This window comes from Thamnophis elegans, chromosome 12 (genome assembly GCF_009769535.1).
Source record: "Thamnophis elegans isolate rThaEle1 chromosome 12, rThaEle1.pri, whole genome shotgun sequence".
NCBI lineage: Eukaryota > Metazoa > Chordata > Lepidosauria > Squamata > Colubridae > Thamnophis > Thamnophis elegans.
This window is the reverse complement of record NC_045552.1, coordinates 20,948,682-20,968,983: the sequence shown is the minus strand read 5'-3', so window position 1 is coordinate 20,968,983 and position 20,302 is coordinate 20,948,682. Positions and strand designations below refer to the sequence as shown.

General features: G+C 40.3%; 1 protein-coding gene across 1 annotated transcript; it reads right to left on the bottom strand.

The window, feature by feature from the left end:
- Positions 1 to 2,016: 2,016 nt before the first annotated feature.
- On the bottom strand, positions 2,017 to 19,996 carry IL22RA1 (interleukin 22 receptor subunit alpha 1). Its single transcript, XM_032228635.1, is given in 15 exon segments — positions 2,017 to 2,348; positions 2,351 to 2,624; positions 2,626 to 2,747; positions 2,750 to 2,797; positions 2,800 to 2,841; positions 2,844 to 2,930; positions 2,933 to 2,963; positions 3,610 to 3,734; positions 5,155 to 5,259; positions 5,262 to 5,289; positions 6,592 to 6,770; positions 8,072 to 8,173; positions 8,176 to 8,252; positions 11,485 to 11,617; positions 19,954 to 19,996. Coding segments are annotated over 15 exon segments (1,728 nt in total).
- Positions 19,997 to 20,302: the final 306 nt, after the last annotated feature.

Sequence of the window (20,302 nt, the reverse complement as noted above, 5' to 3'; positions counted from 1 at the left end):
TGAGGAGAAATTTCTTGACAGATAGAACAATTAATGAAGGGAACAACTTGCCTCCAGAAGTTGTAAATGCTCCAACACTGGAAGAGTTTAAGATGTTGGATAACCATTTGTCTGAAGTGGTGTAGGGTTTTCTGCCTAGGCAGGGGGTTGGACTAGAAGACCTTCAAGGTCGTTTCCAACTCTGTTATTCTATTCTGTTCTATTCTATTCTGTTCTAAAGAGCTAGTCCTTCTGGCTGTGATTTTCTGGATTTCTTTGCCGGGCTGACCACATATTGCGACTATCTGACAAGCCAAGTCAATGGGGAAGCTAGATTCATTTAGCAACCAAGTTACTAATTTATCAACTACAGTCATTCACTTAACAACTGAGGCAAAAAGGTTATAAAATGGGGCAAAACTCACTTAACAAATGACTCACTTAATACCAGAATTTTTGGGCTCCATTGCGGTTGTAAGTCAAGGACAACCTATCACCCACCGACACCATTATTTCTGCAGCCCTGGACATGTATGTATGTATGTATGTATGTATGTGTGTGTGTGTGTGTGTGTGTATACACAAACAAACATACATACATACATACATACATCATACATGGAATATATATATATATATATTCCACAGTTGTAAAAGGATTACATGTCAAACATAGAATATTTATTTCATTCTATTTTCACTTTTCCATCTAGTCAGTATAAATATAAATGGGGAATGCAGTTTTCTGAAATTTTCTCCTTTTTTAAGACAGAGACATGCAGCTCATGGAGAGCAATCAGGGTACATTAGGGGAAAAAAGTATCTTGTTGCCATTATCAATTATTTATTTAACATAGCAATCTAAAAATTACTAAATTACTACTTACTAATCACCAGACTTAGCTACTTTTTTATTATCACTTTCATATATCAACCTGTGTCCTTCCAATGGGCATATAGTCTTATTTCTTTTGCCATTTGTGGAATTAATCTCTGTTATTTCCTTAGTAAAGTTTTTATGGACATTTCTCCGCACCTTATTACTTGTTGCATCTCTCGGGTAATCTTAGCGCCCTCCATGGCAACAAGGTACATATTTTGTTGGCTGGATGTGAGGAAGTTGGATATAAATAGTAAATGATTTTCTTAACAAATATTAATGATAACAATTATAATGAAATGAAAAGAGATATAGTCAATGATATACATATGTAGTGGTTTAACATAAGGAATTTGGATATAAATTGCAAACAGTGACTTGGAAAAAAAAAGGCTTAGAAATTTTGTTAATTAATCCTTATTTTGAAAGTGTTATGAAGTTGTAATGTTACTGGATATATGAAAGTTGATAACAAAAAATTAACTCTGTTTTATTAGTAAGTAATAATTTAGTAACTTTTAGATTTTGTTAAATAAATAATTGATAATGGCAATAAAGTACACATACGTGTTGGCTTGATGAGAAGAAATTGGATATAAACAGTAAAGGATTTTCCGTTAACCAACATTAACTATAACAATAATCTATGGAATGATAATGATAAGGGATATAGTTAATGATATATATGTGTACTACCATAACAAAGGAACTGGACACAAATTGTAAACAGTGACTTGGGAAAAAAAGGCTTAGAAACTTTGTTAACTAATCTTTATTTATAATATGTTATAAAGGCTTAAGGTTATTGGATGATTTTTGTAATAACTAATGAAATGCCATCAGGTGGTTGTGTTTTTAACTATGGATTATTTTAGGCAAAAGGACGTTAAACAACTTTAGTCCAATGAGAATTATGCTATGTTGACAGTAAGATTCATAAAGAATTTTTGATATCTGATATGAATATAAGCAAGACTGTGGAGAGATGCACGAAAGTTATTTGTAACCAATTGACACACTTTCTACAAGATGTAATGTAGGATGATTCTTTTTTTGTGTTGTTTGTTTAATGAAAATAAAAAAAAATGCAAAAAAAGAAAAAAAGTGTCAGCTTTCCACGTCATTTGTAGAAAGAATTTCCCAAATCTTTTGTATTGCTAAGAAGTTGCTTCCCCTGGGCCACCATCCCACTGGAGCTTCAGCTCCAAGTCATTGAACAAACTGGGGAAAGGTCCATTGAGTTGATGAGGGTCCAGGATATTTGGGGAAATATCAAAAGGCTGAGGCTCACTTTTTAATCCCTGGCTTTCTTGAGCTAGACAGTCTGTGCTTTGGAATCCAAATGGATTGGAATGTAGAAAATTATCAGTCCAGGCTGAGAGACAGAAGGCAGGAGGTTGTCCTGTGCTGAGATCTTGAGGGAGGTTGTTGCAAGAAGAACGTCGAAACAAGGGCGGCGGTGGGACAGCTAACAGTAGAGAACCATCTTCTCCAAGATAGCATTTTGGCCAACTTCTAAGCTGGAAGGTAGCACTTCTGCCTGTTTTCTGTAGCTTCCTCCACTTCTATAAACTGTGGTAGGTCTCCATTCTCCCAGAAGTCTTGGAGATTCTTGTGGTGAACCATTTGAGTTTTCCTGGGGTATGGTTTCTACCACCAACCCTTCCTTCTGATGAATTGTGGTCAACTCTTTGTTAGTCCTTTCTGGTCTCTGGGCTTTGTAGTGTCCATTGCTTATAAAAGTATCAGACTTAATCCCTTGGTTTTGCCTTGTGGCCCTCCCCTTCAATGCATAATCCATACGTTAATGTAGAAGGATTGTCTCCTAGGATACGCGACCGGCCGTTCTTGATCACTTGTGGGGCATAGCCAACTGAAAGACCATTCAAGGTTGGTCAAGAGGCTGGAATGGTAGCGTTTTGGATTGTTGCTGGTAGATGTCACTGTTGGATTGAATAATTTTTGGTCTTCTCGCATGCCTGGATGTGATGGCTAAACTCGGTTGAACATACCCCTGGTTGGATTATCTTGGATAAATCATAAGGACTCAGGGCATGCTCCACATTTATAAGAGAGGTTGGAAACGGGAAATACTTTTGAAATCCTATCAAGGAGGAAGGTTCAGCATTAGATGCTAGTTCAGAAACTTATTTTTAAAGATGCAATTTAAAATTTAGATATTGATTAAAAGTTAACTTATCTTTCCAATTTGATTATTATATATTGATAAATTCAAAACTAAGTTCCAATTATATGTCTTTTCTCCAGGAATACTTATAACACTAGAGCAGTATTTTAAAACCTTGGCAGCTTAACAATATGTGGACTTCAATATGAGATCATAATTCATAATTTATGAGCCCAGGTTGGTCTAGTGATTAAAGCACCAGGTCAGAAAGCAGAAGACTGTTCTAGTCCTGCCTTAGGCATGAAAGCCAGCTGGGTGACTTTGGGCCAATCACTATGAGACTGTGAGTACTAGTCCCGCCTTAGGCATGAAAGCCAGCTGGGTGACTTTGGGCCAATCACCAGGAGACTGTGAATCTAGTCCCACTTTAGGCATGAAAGCCGATTGGATAACTCTGGGTCATGACTCTCTCTCTCAATGCAACTCACCTGTTGTGCAAAAATAGGAGGAGGAAGGAATACTGAGTATATTCCCCACTTTGAGTTATTTATAAAAAATTATGTAGATGAAAAAGACAGATGAAAAATAACGGAGACTTTTATAGTAATTGAAAATTACATACCAAAGATGCGGGCTGCTGCATGGTGTGTTGTTTAACATACTTATACATGATGTATAATCCAGTTCCAAAGGTAAATATGATTATAAATACAATCATTCCAAACAGATATGGCAGCCAAGTGTTATCTATGGACAGAAGGCACAAATTAATTAGTATGAAGTCATGCAGAAGAAAAAAAACCTGAGTTGCCCACATCTTCTAGGGCAGGATGAGAATAATCATCTTTCTATCTGTATTTAAAGGAACCACTAATTTGGATGATCAAAACATCCTCAGTAATATGGGAATAAGAAGGAAAATCAAGATCAACCAAAGATGGCTAAGAAAAGGCTACATTCAGGCATAACCTTCTAATCTAGATTATATCAATGAGAGTAATTCTTACAGGTAAGTCAAATAATTCTCACCTTGTTCCCACTTGTTTCATTTTCTATCTTGCAAATACCTCATAAAAATGGACAGGGACAAATAGTAGCAAAAACAAATGCTAAAAATAAACCATGATTTTTATTCAGATATAATGACAGATCATGACTAGAAAATAGCATGGATTATTACTGTAAATAGTCACTTGTTGAAAAAATTGAGCCATGGTTTCTTTTTAAGGATGGGTCTAACAGGGCAAGAGAACCAGACCAACCAGGTTAGGGCTGTATGTACACAACAGAACAATTCTGTTTGCTAATCCAGATTTAAATGTTAGCATGTCTTATGTCACAGTTCAGTCCTTGAGAATCATCTTGATAGTACTAGCAATAGCATTTAGACTTATATATGGTTTTACAGTGCTTTACAGCCCTCTCTAAGCGGTTTACAGAGTCAGCATATTGTCCCCAACAATTTGGGTCCTCATTTTACCAACCGCGGAAGGATGGATGGATGGATGACTGAGTCAACGTTGAACCGGTCAGAATTGAACTCCTGGCAGTGAGCAGAGTAGCCTGAAATACTGCATTCTAACCACTGGAAGGGAGGGTTCCTGACTGTAGGGGGCGGTGTTCATCCCCGTTTCAAAGCCGAAGAAACCAGTGCTGTCCGAAGACGTCTTGGTGGTCATGTGGCTGGCATGACTAAATGCCAAAGGCACAAGGAGCGCTGTTACCTTCCCACCAAAAGTGGTTCCTATTTTTCTATTTGCATTTTTTTACATGCTGTTGAACTGCTAGGTTGGCAGAAGCTGGACAAGTAACAGGAGCACTAGGGATTCGAACCGCTGAACTGCCGACCTTTCGGATTGACAAGCTCAGCGTCTTAGCCACTGAGCCACCGCATCCCTATGTTACATCTTACAAACATACAAACTGTACATCTGAACAGCTTACAAATGAACTGTAGTAAGTTGAGGACTACTTGTATTTATGGCCATTGGGCAGGAGTGCCCTTGAGATGAGGTATTTCATGCAGAGATCCAGGGAACTTTCTGAGGGGGCCATTCCATTGCAATATGATGACAACTGCTTGGACTGTTAGCAAACTTTGAAATGTTTTTAATTCAAGAAAAGAAAATAGCTCTGCCGAAGATCAAATTGGGCATCAGAACCATACCTGATAACGTCTTTACTCGAAACACATAGGCTGTGCTGATTTTGTCAGAATGTCGGATGTGTATCGTTCCATTATATTCCGTATTGGGATCCAAGTCAGTGATGATAATTCTTCATTGTTTTCAATTTTTTTCCACTAAGGCAAGAAAGAGAAAGATGCATTTTCCAAAATCAACTGAAAGTCCATACAACAGAGGATCTATGGGGAGCTTATATGTGGCAGTGGGTAATTTTGGATCCCTGATTCTAGCACGGGGGGGGGGGGGTTCAATTTTTTTTAGCAAGGAGTTCTCTGCCCGGTTGCTGCGTGGGCGTGGCCATGGTGGGTGTGTCCTAGTCGGCCACCTACACCATGGTGGAGGGAGGCTTTTTGCCCTCCCCCAGGCTCCAGAGGCCCTCTGGAGGCCAGAAACGGCCCATTTCCAGACTTCCGGAACTTTTGGGAGGCACATTTCTTGCCCCCCTTGAGCCTCTGCATGTGCCCTGCACTTACCTACATCCAAATGGGCTGCATGGGGACTCCTGGGAGGGAAGGGGAGGGGTAGGAGGGGTCAGCCAGGAGTCGAATTTGGGGGTTCTCCAACTGCACAGAATCTTAGCTAGAGATTCTCCGAACCTCTGCAAACCCCCAGTAGCCCATCCCTGGATTCTAGTATGGCTAGTGCAACTCCCTGATCCAGCCCATGACCTCCTCTTCTTTGACCTCTCCCCTTCCTCTAATCCTGTTTTCATTCACCAAGCCAGACCCCCAATTTCCCCTTGCTTAGCCTCCGTACATCTGGTACATGCATCATAAAAAGAGGATGGAGCTTCAACTGTATTATTTTTATAATTTTAAACTGTTTACTCTTCAATTATTCTGATTTTAGTGTTAATTTTCTTGATTATATTGTACCTAATGTACCTCTGAGGCAGAGGTGTATTCAGCAGGTTCTCACCAGTTCTGGAGAACCGGTAGTGGAAATTTTGAGTAGTTTGGAGAACCGGTAAATACCACCTCTGACTGGCCCCGCCCTATTCTATTCTCTGCCTCCCGAGTCCCAGCTGATCAGGAGGGAATGGGGATTTTGCAGTAACTTTCCCCTGGAGTGCGGTGGGAATGGAGATGTTACAGTAACCCTTCTCCTGCTATGCCCACCAAGCCACGCCCACAGAACGGGTAGTAATTTTTTTTTGAATCCTACGACTTCTCTGAGGGAGATGGGTGGTTACAAAACATGAAAAATAAACAAACAGATAAATACATAAATAAAAGGTGGGGGTCCCATTTTCACCTTTTTTTAACATTCTGAAGATACCCCTGCATTATCCAATTCCTTTTAAAGCTTATTGGACATGCTGGTTTTTGACTGTAATAAAGGCTGGTTTTGATTTATGCTTATTGCATAATGTGCCTTAAAGGTTAAGTCAGTAATCATGCGTTATAATCCTTTCTTACCTTCTTTGTGCAGCACATTATTATTTCGTACTGGAACTTAATATCAAGTTGTTTGAAAATGTCCACTACGGTCAGAGGAGAGTTATTTTTATCCTTGAAAGGTGTGTAAGGAGGCTGAATAACAAACTTGATGGACCGAATGCTGGGTGTATAGTTTACATCAATATTTTCAATATTAACTGAAAAAAAGAAGGAAGGAAGGAAGGAAGGAAGGAAGGAAGGAAGGAAGGAAGGAAGGAAGGAAGGAGAGAATTTTTTTCAGATGGATGATAAATTGTAGTGTAGCATCTGAGTTTAATTGTTTTCTTGCAGACATTTCATGACCCAACTAGGTAATGTCTTCATGCTAGAAGGGTGTAGGGTTAACAGAGAGCAAACCCTGCTCCCTTCTAGTACTAATGATGTTACCTAGTTAGATCATGAAAGTAGGTTGTGCAAATCCAACCCATTTACCAAGTGTGTGGTTTCATTGGGCCAAACCAGAAGACGACTCCATTCACACAAGCCACTTAACCAGTTATCACTCTCTGGAATCACCCCATATGTTGGACTATACTGTGTTTCCCCAAAAATAAGATAGGGTCTTATTTTCTTTTGACCCCCGAAATAAGCACTTGGCCTTATTATTATGTTTGAGGTGCTGTAGGCGCCCCACCTTTTTGGAAGAAATGCAAATCAACTGGCAATTTTAAGTATTAGAAACCATCCTAGCTGATCCTAGCAAAGGTATCAGAAGGGATAATAAAGTTAAAATGGAAACAATAAACAGCTGTTTGACAAATGGAAACTGACTGAGTAGAAATGCTAATTCCGCCTGTCATGGAGAGTTTGACTGGGAGGTGTCCTCTTGAGGAAAAGATGATACTCTTAATAGGCTACATGCCATGAACAGACATGCTGGGGATCCAGAATTCTCCCAGCACAATTCTGTTCTGACCAAGGCTTCCCAAGAGCCTAAAGCAAACTTCTGATCCTGACAAAAACCCCTTTTATTAATTTACTGTGAATTCTGCCAATTCACATCCTGCAAAGGGAAGAGGGAGGATACAGTCACTGACCTTAACTGGCTTGGAGAGCTGACAGGCCAATATCTGCAAAACTTGACAAGGAGTCTTGGAGAGTCATGAACCAATTAAGCGAACTAATAGTCTCCTGCAAACTCCACTCCCCTTTCACTCCTCTTTTATTTCCTCTGGAGGGGCCATTCACTGTCCACCTGTGACTTACTTTACTGTTCTTTAGCTGTTCCCTTCGTCTGGCAACTCTGCCCATGTGCACACTGGGAAAAGGCTCCAGCTGTTCTTCTACCTCACTGATGTCTGACTCTGAAGGCAGCTGATAACTGGCATATTGGCTCTGATCCCCTCTCTGCCTCCGACACAGAGCCCTCATCAGAGCCTTCCCCAGACTCCAGGACTGGCCCTTGTTCCTCCCCAACCTCCACACTGTCTGCCAGAACAAATTCATGAAAAGCACTTACTGTGTTCACGAGGACATAATCTCAAGCACATGAACCAGTCGGAGATGCAACAGTTGGGGACCAGAGCTCTCACTTCGGCAACATAATATTCGGTGAAATTTCAGTCTCATGAGAGAGATTGCAGACATTCTGGGTGATATTTTGGCACTCAGGTTTACTCTGCCAGATCTGGTCACCATACCTGTGAGCGGACCAGACAATTACTCACAATAGGCTTTGCACATGATATACAGCTGTAGACCAGGAACTGGTGGATGGCATCGAAGATGATTAAAAGACAAAGTAGATATGGGCCAAGGTAGGTGACTCCCAATCCTGAATTTACCAAAGCTGAGCTATGGGACAGAAGGTGCAGCTTCTGTTGGCTTAACCCATGGCACAATGAATGTCATCATCACCCCACCACATCTTGTAGAAACTATAAGTTTGCACCCCATGCAGACATTAAATCTAATCAATTTGGTTGAGTTCACACAACACACGTACACTCATACCAAAATAGTTCCTTGGTTAGTTTTGTGCATTCATTCGTCCATCTGTCTGTCTGTCTGTCTGTCTGTCTGTCTGTCTGTCTGTCACTAGCCATCTGGGATGAATAAGTAAATATGCTTCTTTTCCCAGTCTTTGGATGTAATGAAATAATAGCTTAGTTAATTCTGACTATGGCTGTATTTCCCAGCCTTGGCAACTTTAAAATATGTAGATTTCAACTCCCAGAATTCCCCAGCCAGCATTCCAGCAGTGGAAGTCCACATATCTTTAAAGTGGCTAAGGTTTGGAAACAGTGGGTTATGGTTTCAGTGTGGAATGCATGAGGTAGGCTTATGGTCTGGAAATATCTGAGTGAATCATAGAATTCTGGCCTATATTATTTCCCTGTGCTAGACAAGTTGTTGCTTTTCCTAAAGAGCATGCTAGAAATCTTCCAATACTATCATGTTTTCTGGTTCAGAATTCCAAAGGTATAAATCAGGGGTGGGTTCCGGCAGGCACTACTGTTGTGGGTGCACTGCATGTGTGCTTCGTGGACTTGATGTGCACTGCACACTTGATGCGCACTGCACACGCATGCACAGTGCAATAGAATTTGTTCCGTGCATGCTCAGAAGCAAAAAACAAGATGACAGCACATATATGCGCCGCCTGGAGAACTGATTTGGGGGCATTGTAAGCCTGGGTCGCTGCCATTCCAGTGACTCAGGCTGCCAAACTACTACCCGTTCAGCCGAACCGGTCCAAAACTGGTGTAAATGTTTCAATAATGTTGATGACACTGAACCTCTCCAGCAACAGCACCCAGATAAGCAGATAAGCAGGGATTAACACCAGACAACAAACATAAAACAGTTCCCGAGTCAAGGAACTACCAAAGACAATACAACTACCACTCCCATCAACAGGCAGGGCAAGCTACTCTATATAAATAGGGTGTAAACCCACACTCACTCACACAGATGATGTTACCTAATTGGGTATTGAAGCAGCTACAACAAGCAAACAAGCTCAAACGGCACCAAGGGCTCCACATATAGACATGCTTTGTACAGCCCTTTCCCTAAAATAATGTATCATCATCATCATCATCATCATCATCATCATCATCATCATCATCCATTCAAAATTATAACAGCCATCCAACACCAAAGGACTTAGGGCAGTGGTTAAACCGTGTCATTTAGAGAGCAGTACATTTTGAATAACTTAAAGTTTGGTTCAAATTATTTCCCCCCTCATTTCAACCCTGAGCTACAAATATTCTCCTTTATGGGGTTAATAAAGAAAGCATATCTAGAGGAGAGTCCCAGCAGGGCAAACAACATTTGAACTTTTCATCACAGTGCAGAACTAACTGCCCTTAGCCCAAAGGTCAATGGTTACTTTGAAGGGAAGGAAACAGCTACCATATTTGCTTTGGAATTAAAATAAAGTATATATACTTAGAGTATTTGGTATACTCACTGAATAAAGAAAGCCCATGGAAAGCAGAGGTTACTTTTAGACCAACATTAGCTTCCCCAAGCTACACTGTTATCCCCTTATAGTTTCTCAAGGATACAAGCCAGAGTTCAAATCACAGAACTCCTTATTCTAAGCCAAAGAAAGATATAACTTCAGCTGCTTTCAGCACAAGTAGAGATTATTTATGATCTCTAAGCAAGAATTGTTTTTTTAGAACCTATCAAGCAGAATAACAGAAGAGCAGATCAATTGAATAAAGAATAACAGACTAACAGAGTTAGAAGGGACCTTGGCAGTCTTCTAGTCCATATAAAGCAGCAGATAAGCAGACTAATGATTTAGCTACTTCACTTGCTGGAAAAAGTCTAGGCGGACTATACTATCTTCGTTTTTAGAGTTGAAACTTTAATGGATATCTTTCATCCACTCTCCGTAAGTTTGGATTTGAATTCAGAACCGAGGTCAAATTGGGTGCATGTCTTCCTTATGGGTTTCTCCATCATATTGGAACCGATGAAGACCCTGACTGGGAACAGATAACAGGGTCAGCCAAGGAAGCTACAAATTTAGCATTGCATTTGCACAGTATCTTAAACTGGGCTAGTTCTTATTCTCTATCTGTGCATATACGTGGTATTTAGTGTTGTGTGACTTCCACATACGGTAGTTTGATTTGTGATTTAGTGAGTTGTAGGCTAGAGCAGGACATCATAGTGGTAGTTGGCATAATTCAAAAACTGAATGTGTTGCAAGTCACAGTGGCTGAGAAAAGAGGAAGGTTAATCATTAGAAACATTTTAAGGTCATTGTCTACTGATTTTTAGCAATGGGTTTTTGATACGTGTTTGGGGGGCAAATGTTGACCTTTCTTTTTGAACACGGAGATAAGAAAAGGGTTTTTTAATATGTTGTTCAAATTTCCTGCATTTCCTATCTGATTATTTACATTAATGCACTCTTCTTCTCTTTAAAAAAATCCACTTACGATGCAATAGTGTATGTTCATTGGTAGCTATTGACATACGCCTTTACATTTCATAATCCTGTAGGATGCAGTAAACTGATACTGAAGGGCAGGGATTGAGTTTCATTTAAAACATTTCCTCTGAATCTGCACACAACCTAACATTGTGTGACATCGGTTGACACAATAATTACCACTGTTTGCCAGCAGTCGTCAAGTCACAGAGTTTGTCTAATAACTGTTCAAAGTTACAAATTGCATTGAAAAAAGAGAAACTAATTTAACAACGGGAGTGATTCACTTAGCAACTGTGGCAAGAAAGGTCATAAATGTCAAACTTCACTTCATAAATGTCTCACTTAGCAACAGAAATTTTGCACTCAATTGTGGTTGTTAGTTGAGGACTACCTGTACCCTATTTGAAATACCCATGGATTCAGCTCATACAATACATTCCACAAAGTTTTATGAAAAAGCAAAGCATCCTTACACCTTATACCGGACATCGTAGAGCGTGCCTGGGGGTGTCTCCCCCTTAATCTTCCATGTGAGGATATTTTCAAAGTTTGTGGACCGAAAAGTTACTTCTTGAAAGGCCAGTGATCTTTCTCCCAGTGAATTTCCTGCAAGGAAGCATGAGCAAGTATTCAAGATCTGCTTCGATAGAAAATTCAGTTATAATTCTTTGTTTCCATGAAAGTCATCGCTTTCTCTTACCTGAAATCTGTAGCAATGGGTTTCAGTGTGTGTAACAAAAAACACAGAAGAAAAGTGGCATGCATTAGGATATCCCAGAAGAAATATAACTGAGTATAAATTGTGTGTGGAATTTGGTGGGCTATATTGGACCCATTTGGTAAGATTATGGTTCGGCATATTGTGCAAATACCTTCAAAAGGTCAAACCAGGGGTGGGATTCAGCCGGTTCAGACTGTTCGGGCAAACTGGATGCTAACTTTACATCTGGTTCACTGAACCGGTAGTTGAAAGGACTGGCTGGCCCCGTCCACCACGTGCCTCCCCTCCCAGGAGTCTCCACACGGCCCGTTTTGGATGCCAGGTAAGTGCAGGGCCTATGCAGAGGCTCTGGGAGGGTGAAAAATGGGCCTCCCAAAAGTCCAGAAATGGGCTCGTTTCCAGCCTCTGGAGGGCTTCCGGAGCCCAGGGGAGGCCATTTTCACCCTCCCAGAAGCTCAACAAAACATCCCCTCCATGGTGTAGGAAACTGAGTATGCCACACCCACAAAGCAACCAGGCAGAGAACCGGTTGCTAAAAATTTTCAATCCCACCCCTGAGTCCAACCCATTACCCCAGTTAAGCAGGCTGTGTGAAGGGAGCCACTGTGTTACAAGAGGCATTTTCTATTGCTAGGGGACTCTAAGAAAATAAAACACCTCAATCTCCCAGGCCTAATTCTTAACCATATAACATGAGGAGCAAACCAATCATTTTTCTAATTGTGCCACAGGGCTTTAGTGTCAACTTGTCAAGCGTTTCCATGACTATTATCAAGTTGACATAAAAAAAAGAGAAAAGGGGGAGAATGCCATGCATACCTTTGGCCAGAGTCAGGTCTCATATTTCTACAGCTAGTGTGTGAAATGCACACATTCATAGCCTGCCACATTGTTGGTGGATGTGATTTATGACACAGACAGAAGGGGGGGGGATACAGGGGTAAAGTTCAGACACCATAAAGCGGGAATCAGTTTTGGCTCCGCAGAAGAACATGCCAAAATGTTGATCCTAATAAATGAATGGATTTCTTTTGAACTTTGTCTCGAGGCTCATAAATTAATTAGGTCATCTTTTGGAAACTTCACATTTAGCTTGTCAGTGAGATGGCCTAATCTGAGAATGAGTGTCTGGGCCTGTCATATTTGGGCATCTGCTAAGACTCACTCCAGGAGAGGTTTCAGATCTCCTAAATTCTGTTCCTTCTCATCTACGGAGATTCCCAGTCATCCAAGTCATGGTTGTTCTAAGACAACTGGACTTTCTTGGGTTTTTTTCTTTTCCTCCCTTGAAAATATTTTGCTTCTCATCCAAGAAGTTTCTTCAGTTCAGAACTTCAGAACTGTTTTCAAGGGGGGAAAGGGAAAAAAAACAACAACCAAGAAAGTCCAGTGACTTTTGAAAAGCACCTTTGGGATGTCTGCTCTTTTTCCTTTTTGTATTCCTTAAGATAGGTTTTCCATTTGTGAGCAGAGATTAAGAAGGAAGTTAAAAGAAACTCCTGATCCCTTGAAGTTTCTTATTAGGTGGCTTCACAAAACACATCAAATCAGAACAATTAGAAGACAAACTGCTAGCTGGCAAGATTTGTTAACCTGGTGAGCCTTGCCAAATTAGAACCATGCATACTGTAAGTGAGGAGAGGCAGCCCATGGATACAAGGTGAGGGACCCCTTACAAAGGTAGGGAATCACTTTATATACGGTTCAAACCTATTGAACTGCGTTCTTTTGTTGATTAGCATCATTTGACTCATCTCTGATCCAGTGGTGGGATTCAATTTTTTTTTACTACCGGTTCTGTGTGTGTGGCTTGGTGGGCATGGCTTGGTGGACGTGGCAGGGGAAGGATACTATAAAATCTCCATTCCCACCCTACTCCAGGGGAAGGATACTGCAAAATCCCCATTTCCTCCCAATCAGCTGGGACTCAAGAGGCAGAGAATAGATGGGGGTGGAGCCAGTCAGAGGTGGTATTTACCGGTTCTCTGAACTACTCAAAATTTTTGCCACTGGTTCACTGGAACTGGTCAGAACCTGCTCCCTCTGCTCTGATCTAGCAAACATGCTCAGTAGCTTTATATGTGCCATGTAATATTTCATACCATGTCTTTATATACTTATACAAGATCATTATATATATAAGGATTATATATATATAATCTTGTCACCCTCTTATTAAGTAGGTGTGGTTTTCAGATTCAACCGAGGCATGATGAGTTTGCAAGTTACTTAATTCAAATCTTTGGACAGTCCATTTCTTCAGCCACTTTGAAGCAGTTCTTATCAAAATCCACATTCCACAAGGAGAAACTTCTGTGTCACTTCAAAGAACTAGAAACATTAATCAAAGAGACTGAAAACATTACTCAACAGGCTTCCTCTCTTCTGTTCCCTTCAGCACAATGCTTCTTAAGGTTAACCTGATTAGCACTACTGTAGCTTAGCATGTAGGGAAAACAGCTCATTTGGTTAGCATACGACTGTAAATCTTATATGTATAGGTATAGGTATAGGTATATATGTATGTATTTGTGTCTGTGTGTATGTCTGTGTGTGTGTGTTTGTTTGCATAACTCTGGAATGCCTTGAGCAATTTCAACCAAACTTGGTACACAGATGACTGACTCTCTGGGAAAAAACACTGTGTGGGGTAAAATACTCCAATACCCCTCGGGGTGTGTGTTCTGTTAAGATACAGCCTGTTGTGCCTTAAAATGGCTTCTATTGTACTGTCGTAAAATGGCTTCTACTGTGCAGTGCAGTGGAGTTGCCATGGTAACGGCTTCACAGTACTCCACAAGCGGGCTCCCTCTGGGGGAAAAATCCAACATTAGAAATTACTTTTTGTCTGGATATTTTCCCCCTATAAATAAATACCTGGGCAACACCGGGTAATCAGCTAGTAATGTATAAATCAGAACATGGGTGAACTGTATAACCAGGTCAAGTATGTTTGCTTCCCATTTCTAAAACTCTTTGCGTGGCTTTTAGCCTCAACCCTTTCCTGAGTGCTGAGAACAAAACATCGACTAGGATGGGGGTGAGAGGGGCGCTTGTGTGACTTCTGAAGATAATCAGAGGTCCTTTTGATAAAATGGCCTATTTAGTTACATTTAAGACAGGATAGTTTCTTAAGTTTGATACAGCCGGATCAGAGGTGGTGGAACCGGTAGTGGAAATCGCGGGTGGCTCTCTCCACCTGCCCCGTCTCTACGTCATCCCATTTAGGCCATGTGCATGGAAGGCATGCATGCACATGTGCAGAGGTGGTGGAGGTAGGGAAGGCAAGAGAATACCACTCCTGAGCCAGATTATCATAAAGATAGTGAGGAGGGGAGCACAGCTTTCTCAGGAAAACAACAACAAACTGCAGATTAGAGTTACAAAAGGTGGTAGGTAGTAAACATACATGAAAATAAAAATCGCAAGGAAATCATTAACATGAAACGTGAGAAGCCCGATGATGGGGCAAAAAGGAAGTAAAAGATCTGAGAGCCAATGATTTATGACTGTACCTGCCTTTAAAGGGACTGTAAGAACTGTACAAAAGATTGAAATAGGCAACATGCTTGATTTGGAAACTATCCCTGAGCATTCTTTGCAAAAGAACAATTGCAAAATAAAGCTTTGCAAAGATCTGTGTGGTGCAACTCAATTGGGCAGAGTACGTCGGGCTAAGAAACCCCAGCATCCCTGGGATAACAATCTTGGAAGAAATCTCTGGCACTAGAAGACAACTTCAGTCACTTGCTGCTCTCAGCTTTTTACAGTCACCAAGATAGCAATCAGCAAACCAAGTGGTTTATATTTATATTTAAACCACTTAAATATAAACTTTAAACTTGGTTTTGGATTTGAAAAGAAACCAAACACTTTGAAAGATTTATTCTGTTTGAATTTCTTCCAATTGATAAATCTTAACTCCCCTCCCCCCCCAAAAAAGAAGAAGCACTTCTTCTTACTGATAACTGATAACCTAACTTTGATTGTGTGGGAAGTTTTAATTAACCAACAGCCATAAATCAGAACTTTGAAAAGTAGGAGCCATGGAAGAATACCCGAATCTGGCAGATTGCAAGCCTGTTTCAAGTGATATATTGTGAGCAGTAACAAGGGACCGGATCCGGTGAGAGAAAGAATAACAACAGAATAATAATGGAATTCAAACTGGAAATACGAAGGTTTTTTTTTTTTTTTGCTTTTTTTCTTCTTCCTGCCCCCCCCCCCCCCCCGGCTTGGCAAAAGAATAAGATGGCCCCAGCTTCTCTTCCAGTTTGAATTTAAGGTGGTCCAGAATCTTGAAATAAGATTTGTATAACTAACTGCAATTTTGGATCTGGACATTAAGGTAGAACAAAAGACTAAGATGGCCACCATCATTTTTCCCTACAGCAATTGAAGCAGATAGACTTAAGATGGAACAGAACCCTGAAATAAGAACTGCATAACTGTATAATTAACTGTAACTTTAGAACTGGACATCATGGAAAACTGGGAATTTGAAAAACTATGTTAATTTTTTTTAAATATATATAAATCAGTAAAATCAAGCCTAATTAGAATTTTGAATCCAGAGAAGCAGATAGCTATAGAAGAACTCAAAGAAGAAGGGGGGCAAGACATTGAAGGGTTAGAAGCGGAGGGAAATAAAAAGCAGATGAAAAACTCCTTTGGTCCAGGCAATGGTGTAAGGAAAATTGTGAAAAGGGGAGGTGTCCCAACAAAAGGGAAAAGAAAGCTGACTAAAGTGGTCTTCGAGGCTGTTAGTGGCATAAGGAAAATTGAAGCAGGAGGTTATGCCCCAACAAAGAGGAATATAAATTATTCTTTTGGTCACCTGGGGAAATTTGAAGGGAGAGGATCTGTCAAAATAAAGAAAAGGGAGAAGACAGGAACAGAGAAGTGGGACAAAAGACTTACCAGGAAAAAACCAGATAATTAGAAACGACTATATGGGAAAATATAAAGTTAAGATAAGGGCTTTATTCCTAAATATGATAATAAAATGGAGTTGCTAACTGGTTGAACAAGATAATAGAAAGATAACAAAATAAAAGTTAAAATATATGGAATATGGATAAATATGAAACTGATATGGGGAGCAGAGGTTTGTGATTTACCTATTTGACATGATAATTAAATTGAGTTGCAAATTGAATGAATATGACAATAGAAGGACAGCTAAGCATGGGTCAAAATCTATGAAACATGGACATATATTGAACCTTTAAGATAATGAATAAAGTGAGATGTTTACATTAAGGGAAGTGTAATGAACACTGAATAGCGAAGATTGTCATCTAGAGATAATTAAAGGTAATCTAATCCAAGGTATAGAAAAATGGAGAGGGAACATGAAATATACCTACAATGGGAAACTATTGTGATAAAAAGACAGAATCACAAATTGGGGACATGTAAGGTTGTACAACTATATAAAGATAATGATGAGAATAGCTGGGAATTGTAACCAGGTCTACAGCTTGACCAAAATTATATGGGTGGTGGTGGTTAAAAGCACAATGACTATATATGTATACTTTTCTGTTATACCACTTTTTTTTCTACTAAAAAGGAAGAGAAAAATTAAATATGTATATTGAAAAAGAATTATAAATACCAGCAACATAAAAGGGAATTTGATCAGAAGCTGAAATACACCAAGTAAATGAGATGAAGAGTGGGAAGTAGAGGAGAAAGGGAAGGGAAGAATAGAGGGATAGGAGAGAAGGCAAGGGAGGGGAAGAGGAGGAGAGAAATGAGGAGTGGTAAGGGGAGGTAGGAGAAGGAGAGAGGAAGGGGAAGTTGAGAAGAGAAGGATGACAGAGGGAAGAAAGGAGGTAGGGAGGGGGAGGAGAGAGGGAGAAGAAAGTGATGGGCAAGGTACAAATATGGTATATAGAGAGAAGAAGAGCCAATAATTGGTTTTTGGGAGTCATTGGTAAAGGGAATTGATGTAAACATTTAATAATACAATATGATGTTGGTTATGTAATAGTATACATGCGATTATATGTTATGAAAGTGGAAAAATAAAAATAAAAACTTTAATAAAAAAAGAGCAGTGGAAATTGTATCCCCAGTTGTAGTCATAACCTGAGGTCTATCTGTGCTTAAATACTATTTCCCACTACATGGGAAACTCTGCCCTAGATTCTTCCTAGGAGATTTTGGGCAGTTCCCATTTCTCAACAGGTGATTGTTCTGCATATAAGCATGGAGAAGTGAGTGCTATGTATCTCAGCTCCTGCAGGAACTCTAACAAACGATTAACTCCCTATAAATTATTTCCTGGGTCAGGGTCACCTGGTGAGTTTCATAACTGAGTCAAAATATGACCATATACTCCTTTCAGTATAATTGTCATTTGTTTGCTTTAGTTGATAATGGAAACAGTTAAACAAGGGGGAAATTCCCAAGCTGTATAGAAGTTGGCTTTCCAATGCTTAGCAATTTATTCTGTGATTCTAGAAGTGAACATTTATCTCTGGAATGAATTCACTCCTGATTTGATGTTCTTTCCTGCAATTTCATGCTTGTTCTCTATATAAATGAAAAACCCACCTCAACTTTCTGTCCTTCAGGTGGACTGGATTTTAGCATCGCAGTTCTGAGCTAGTATGGCCAACACATCAGCTAGTATGAGAACACCAAATGGTGGGAAGCTGTTTTATGTCTTTCCTTATACGCAGGAGTGGTTCAGTGGCTAAGAGGCTGAGCTTGTCAATCACAAAGGTCGGCAGTTCAGCGGTTCGAATCTCTAGCCCCACGTAATGAAGTGAGTTCCCATTACTTGCCCCAGCTTCTGCCAACCTAGCAGTTCGAAAGCACGCAAAAATGCAAGTAGAAAAATAGGGACCACCTTTGGTGGGAAGTAACAGTGTTCCGTGCACCTTCAGCATTTAGTCATGCCGGGCACATGACCATGGAGACATCTTTGGACAGCGCTGGCTCTTCGACTTTGAAATGGAGATGAGCACCACCTCCCAGAGTCAGGAACGACTAGCACATATGTGCGAGGGGAACCTTTAACTTTACCATATGCACATTTTAGTAACCTTTACAACCCACCAAGACTGAGATTATTATCCATGTATAATTAAAACAAAAGGTGAAGGATTTGCCCAAAGACATCCACGAAGATGAAGGTCACATTGAGATTCAAATCAAAAGCTTCTGAAATAAAATCGTGGAGTTCAGAACTTTCTACATCTGTTATATTATGATGTGGTCTGCCAAGAAATATTTATTTCCCATTGCATTTTTTTTACAATCTAACTGGGCATCGTGCCTATTAAGTTCAAATCAAGGACAATTCCTCCTTAAGACTGTGATGTTTTGGTACTTCACGTGAAGCTGTCTGCTTCACAAGGCTGGGAATAAATCCACGGTCAAAACGATAAGCTTCGTGTCAAGGGACTCTTGATTTTATCTGTTCAAAAATTTTATGTTGTCACCCAGAGAATATAAAACATCTCTAGCAGTGGTGGGTTGCCAATTTTTTTACTACTGGTTTGGACATGCTCGCTCCGGGCCAAACCGGGAACAACACACCTCTGATCTCTAGATCGCTAACCAATACAGTAGAGCCATGATGGTGAACCTATGGCACATGTGCCAAAGGTGGCACACAGAGCTGCTCTTACGGTTTGAAAAGCAAGCCCCTTTTCGGGCTGTTTTTCAGGCTGTTTTTTTGAGCTGTTTTCAAGCTGAAAAATGGCTTGAAAAACAGGCTGAAAACAGCCCAAATAACAGCTGTTCTTTGTGTTTCTGGCACTCTGGCACACGGACATGCACGCACGTTCCAATTTGGGCACTCGGTGCTGAAAAGGTTTGCCATCTCTGCAGTAGAGGTACAAATAGTAAAATACAGCAGATTACAAAGCAATGTACTTATTGTACTTATCTCTTCAACTTTTTATCTGCTGCACACGGGAGGGCGTTTAATTTTCCCATCCCCCCTTTTATTTTCTCATCCAGTTGTTTAACAGAATAGCAGAATTGGAAGGGACCTTGGAGGTCTCCTAGTCCAACCCCCTGCTCAAGCAAGATATCATTTTTATATCAAAAGACATTCTACTTCCCTGCTTGAACTCACTACTTTATTTCCAGGAGGTGGTCCTGCTCTGCAGTTCCTCAAAAACCCAGAGACAGGTTTGTTTGTTTTTTAAAAAAAAGAAAAGGCATTTATGAAAAAAACAAACTCAAGAGGATCGCTTACCTGCTAGAGAGCACAAGGCCCAGTAAATGAAAAGATCCTTCATTAATGGTGTAATGAGATTAGCCAGACACAAGCAATTTCCCTTGAGATGAACTAGGCTGCTCTCCAGAAGTCTTCAAATTTCCCTCGCTGGCAACGCTGGACAATTCCTTTCCACCAGGTAGGAAAATTAACGAGGCATCTCCGTTCCCATGTAGCCCACGGGAGAATAAACACCTTTTAATGTGATTAATCCTCAATCTCTCTGCCAGAGGAGCGCCTGCTGCCGGATCAGTGAGCCACTTACCTGGAACCCCTTCATCCTTCTGAAGCAACCCTTTCTTCTGATAAGCTACTTCCTGCAACAATT